Source organism: Cotesia glomerata, linkage group LG5 (genome assembly GCF_020080835.1).
Source record: "Cotesia glomerata isolate CgM1 linkage group LG5, MPM_Cglom_v2.3, whole genome shotgun sequence".
In the NCBI taxonomy this organism is placed as follows: domain Eukaryota; kingdom Metazoa; phylum Arthropoda; class Insecta; order Hymenoptera; family Braconidae; genus Cotesia; species Cotesia glomerata.
The window spans coordinates 17,659,009-17,665,008 of NC_058162.1; the positions used below are offsets into that span (position 1 = coordinate 17,659,009).

Consider the following 6,000-nt stretch of genomic DNA (forward strand, 5'->3'; position numbering starts at 1 on the left):
AGTCAGGGAAGCTTCCTAGGACCTCAAAACGTCGAGATCTGATGAAAACTCGATTTTCGAAAAACGGGGTGAAACCAATAACTTCCCGATTTTTGAAAATCTTTCATTTTCTTAGCGGGAAGTTAAAAATTGAAATTGATTCAAAAGTTGATGAATTGTATATCCTATGCTTACGTAATTAATATACATTTATTGACATAATAATTAATTTAATTACTATTGCATTTAAAGAAATCCAAGTACCCTGCTAGTGTAGAGAATGTCTAAAAAAAAAATAATGCGTAGAATTACTTTTGTTATGCATCTTAAAATTAATTTTTAAATTAATTAATATTTTTGAGGAAATTTCCGAAAAATTTACGCATTAAAAAATTATTAACATTTAATAATTATTTAATTGACTAAAAAAAATATAGCACTCTGAATTACCGGTAAATACTTGACAACACCGCAACAGTTTCCTAACCTTGAAATTTATTTATTTATAAACATGTCTCAGATAAACCGACATAATTTGCGAGCGCATTTTGGAAACTTTTCTACACGTTTCATTAAAACTACTAAAAAAAAGAACTTACGAGGCACTATATATATACATATATATATATATATATATATATATATATATATATATATATATATATATATATATATATATATATATATATATATATATATATTAGGGTGTGCCAAAATGTAACTTCCGTGGAGAACCTTTTAAAATTGGAATTTTGAGTTTCACTTTTAACAGCAGCTGTGTTTGGGTATTTCCTGAGATATTTCGGGTTGAGAGAATTCATTGGATTATTTATAGGATTTTTAACAGGAGATTTAATTGGGCACTTCCGGCCAAATTTTGAATTTTCACCGGAAATACCCAAACTAAGCTTCTGTTAAAAAATTCTATGAAAATCAAATACATTGTCTCACACCAAAATATATCAGGAAATGCCCAAACGCATCCCCTGTTAAAAGCGGAACTGAAAATTCCAATTTTAAAAGGTTCTCCACGGGAGTTACATTTTGGCACACCTTTATAGATATATATATATATATATATATATATATATATATATATATATATATATATATATATATATATATATATAGATTTATTATAATAAATCTAAAGTTCACGAACAAAATTCGACGGATTGGGGTCGAAGAATAGTTGAAATAAGTACACTTGCCAAAGAATTGTGGTGTTTTAAATGTGACATTCCCTTATCTCTTAAAAATATTCAGAGTGAAAAACAGTTTGGTTTATCAAATATTTTTTCCATTTAATTGCGTACAAATGTATATTTTTTTATAAATAAATAAGATATAATTTTATTTATATAATCCTGTTAATTAAATTATATTCCTTACTCACCGATTAAATAATTTCCAACTTTTAATCGTAAGTATTTTTGTATTTTTAACTTACTTTATTAAAAAAAAATATGTTTACTGTCTAACTAAAATGACTAAGATTTTCTAGCATTTAAAAAACCGCGGTTACTTATGCGCCGGGTAACTGCGCAAGCGATGTTGCCAAGTCAAATACAAGAATTTAAAGAACGGAAGTTCCTTGTGATTTTTCATAAAAAATATAAAATATCTTCTCAAAACGTTCGGAAACCTACTTTTTTTATTGTTTTAATCAAAAGCTTATTAAATTTTCTATCAAATTCAATGAAAAAAAAATTTTTTTTAAATCGTTAATTGCATTAAATTCTTAACCAAATACACGGCTGGTGAAACCTCCATTTAACTACATGTAAAAATTACAATTTTTAAACCTAATTATTTCATTAAATATCCCGGAAACTTACTGTTTTGTAATTTTTTTATTGATTATTAGGCTATGTAGATTAAATTTACAAATTTTCAGGAAGTTTTAAAAACTTGACTACTTCGCGTGAATTTCCTTAAGTAAAACCCGTTTCATGTCTAAATGTTGAGACAACAATCAATAAATTCTTTATGGCAATTATTTTCATCGAAAATCAAGCCAATATTTTATCAGGATTTTATTAAAATTGTGCCGATTCTCAATTGAAAATTCAATGAACAGTAATAATATTGATTAATACATTTTTTATTTTGTAACAGGGAAAATCGAACTTTCCGGGGTCATTATCGACGCTATAACGGACGCACAGTAGGTAAGGGCTTTCCCTTAACTTTCGATTTTTGACAAGAGTTTCGACTTGTCACCGGGCGTGCAAATCACAGGTATCCACTGCTGTCCCCGAAAATTGAAGTGGGGCGAAACAATAAGAAAATTCGAGAGCCTGAGTTCAGAGTTATAAAAGAGCCGGCAAGAGAGACATCGAGGCTTTTTTCCTTCTGGAAGCCAGTGGCCTTTTGCCTTTTAGATCAGTGACCTTTGATCTGAGCCAGTATAAATCAGTACAGTGCAGTTTTGGACGTCGAGGATAGAGAGCAACGTTGGAGGAATTTTTCTGTGTCAATTGGGATTGGACAAACTCTGACCGGAGGCCAGTAGCCTAGTTCGAGACGACGATACGCCAAGCAGATGATCCCGCCAAGTTGGACTGGAGCAGCAGTCGTCGTTGGATAATAACAATAATTAAGTCCAGGTATTTTCAATTATTTTAGACCAATTTTGATATTTAATTTATTTAAGAGGCTAAAATAATTGAGGTGAAATTTTGAAAAGATTTACTGTTCTATCTCGAGTAGCCACTTTACATTAGTTGGTTTGATTTAAGTAATTCATTCGTCAAGGTCAATCAGTTAGTTTTGTCGCTGGACACTTATATTGAAAAATGAATTTAATTGATTGTTTATTAATTTATTAGTAGAAAATTTATTGGTAATTTATCGTAGGCCTTTTGGCTATAATAAATTAAGTTTAGTTAAGAATTTGCAAGACAAAAATCTGAATAATAAATGAAACGGGGCAATTAAGTTAGTGAAGTTCATTCCAGAAGGTTCTATATTTAAATTTTGTCGAGACGCTTTAGGATTAGAACAGTTGACATTTAGAAATTTTTTTAGAAAAATTAAATTTAGGCCGCTGGGCTAGATTTAACTAAAGTAATTAATTTAGAAAATTTGCCGAATGAATTGATTGAGAAATTAATTGAATTTAAGAATAATTAATCAGAGAAATTAGCTAAGAAGATTTGGTAAATTTAGTGAATTTGTTTAAGAAAATTAAATTGGGAAATTGATTCACTAAAATTGAAGGTCGGAATTTTATACTAAGAAGTTAAGCTTAATTTTGGTAAATTTGGAAAATGCGAAGGTTGAGATTCAGTTTTATTAGTAATTAAGATGTATGAATAATTAAGGAATTTTATAGAATTAAGTTAGCGTCGGTGGACGATTGTTGTGAGAAAATTCAAAGAGTCCAGTGGACTAGTAAATTATGATGAATTGATAGATTCCGTCTGGTAGACGAGGTAAAAATTGAGTTAGAATTAATTTGGCGTAGAAAAGATTTTGTTAGCTATTGTCAGGTTGACGTAGCCATTTTGAATCATTTAGAGCAAATGGAGTTTGTTTTATAAGAATATTTAGTGGATAATTTTTTAGTTTAAGCGAGAGGTTCTCGGAATTTATTATTAAGTTTTTTTTTCTTGTTAAACGAATTTTTGTTGATTATTGATTCAAAAATTTATTTTGAAATTTGAATAAATTTTTATTAAAATTGAATAATTGTTTCTCAGCATTTATTTTCAGCCTTCTCTCAACTTCTCACGACCCGATCTTTCCCTTCTCATGCTACCCCGGTTTCTGGGACACCGTGTATAAAATCCCAGTGGCGCCCTTTTCAAAAGAGGAAAGGGGTGACCAATTGGATCGGGCTAACCACCCGCGTTACAATTTAACCAAATGTATTACCTCGCCATTAAATGTGAAATTCCCTTCCCAAATAAATGGCATTAATTTTATTTCATAAGTGTCAGGAATCACAGATTTTGGTAAACGAACATTAATCTTTTTCTTATGTGCTTCGACTGTGGCAAATGTTCTCGCAGAATTTAAAAAGGCACCATCCGCATAATCATCAGCATTTTTCAAAGATTCACCATCAAGACAAGGTGCGAAATGGTAAACTAATAATCCTGTCGCAACAATACCAAGTATGAAAAATATTGTTATTAAAAATGCTCCACATTTTGAAATCGTGCAACCGCGCTTGCGACCAAATGTCGTAGTATGTGCATCCATCATAGCTAACACTTCACAAGATTGTGTCATAGCATTCAAAGAACTGAAACACACAAACAGAAGTAAATATAAATCATTATAAATTTTCATAGTCAAGCGTTAACGCTAATTCTACATTAATCAAGTATTATAATAACAAAATGTACAAGTTTTTAACTATTTTATTTATAGATATTATCAATTTTCAATAAAATTGTTGATAAAGTTTATGAATATTAAGAAAATTCTCAATTAGAAAATATATTTTTCTGTTGTATTATTCTATTGAAAATCATTTTGATCCACTCTTTTACGTAATTGTTTGTTGACTTGAATTCATGTGTTGAGAAGAAATAAACAAATATTCATTATGTTTTTCTATTAGTTAAGCCTATGTGGGTGTAAGTTGAATACCGCATTAAGATATCTAACGTATATATATTTAAATAACTTACAATTTGCATATCTCAATTTTTAAGATAACTCTTGATTGTTGTATACCATTTAAAAATTCATAAGTCTGATTGAAATATGAAAAAACATTATCATTTCTTTTCTATAGCTTATGTGTCAGTATGTTCAAGAAAAAAAAAAAAAACAACACGTGTCATGTGTATTTACGTTGTGTTATTCCTCACTCGCGGTACTGTAATTAGCCATTCCTACAAACATAATGTAGTTACTACAAAGCATTTTGTATCGTTGATAGTAATTATACTATATGGGGCTACATCGACACCAGCCAGGGCTTCAATTAATTCTTTTATGGCGTTGGTATATATATATATATATATATATATATATATATATATATATATGTATGTAGAATGGTACTGAGTGACACGATGGGTATAGTATTTTCTTTATCGTATTTGAGCCGTAAATTAATCAAGACATACTTGTATGTAGCAAAAATATAAATTTCTAAGCAATTTATCGTTAGATAATATTCAAATATGTACTAAATATTTGAATATATATATATTGATTAGACAATAAATAGTACCGTTAAGATTTAATGAAGCTGTCATGAATGCTTCAAAGAACCTACGGTTAAATAAAAAATCTGTTCACAAGACTTATTCATAGCTTGTAATATGAAATGAAATTCACCTTGTCATCTTAATTTTTGAATTAATAAGAACATTATGTAACATTTATTGAAGAAGAGGTGTATTCAATCAATTAATGAGCTAATAAAAATAAAATTACTTACAAAAGTTATTTCTTAATCATGTACTTAAATTCCAAAAGAATCGCTGTGCTTAATCATAAGTCAGTCAATCACTTGATTAATAGTAAAGAAAAATTAAATCATTTATCGAATTTTTTTTTTGAACTATGTTAAGAGTTCTTATTTTTAATTTTCAAGAAAACACTATTCTAATAAATTTAAATAACATTTTAAAAATAAATACATAAGTTTAGTTTACTAGTTAATTAATATATCATCAACACTTTTTAATAGAAATTTACAACTCTTATCACTTTATCCGCTCGTGTGGACAGCTGCGACAAAACTGTATTGTGACAACACAACGCAAGGAGTGAAGACGTTCTTTCGGCTTCACACGACTCCCTACTGTATGACAGTTTATCCTGTCGCTTATCCAGTTCCCCACCTAGCACATACTTTCCGATCCTTCCGGTATCCAATATCATTCTCCTTGTGCTCAATCGAGAGTCTTAATCGTCCCTTACTTCTTTTTTATTTTTATCCATCTTTTTTTTTTATAGTCCTTCTTTTTCTTATTCTTATAAAATGAACCTGGTGCTTACTTTACATGTTAGTTTACATTTATTATATATAAACAGTTTTTATCGTGTAGACCA

The 6,000-nt window shown here is 29.1% G+C and overlaps 1 protein-coding gene across 1 annotated transcript in view; it reads right to left on the reverse strand.

Moving 5' to 3' along the window:
* Positions 1–5,751, reverse strand: part of LOC123266356 (aminopeptidase N) — a gene marked incomplete at its 3' end in the record, with an annotated part of 29,191 nt that extends 23,440 nt beyond the window's left edge. The window contains 2 exon segments of the mRNA XM_044730595.1: positions 3,859–4,231; positions 5,384–5,751. Coding sequence (XP_044586530.1) covers positions 3,859–4,218 — 360 coding nt within the window.
* Between the last annotated feature and the right edge of the window lie 249 nt (positions 5,752–6,000).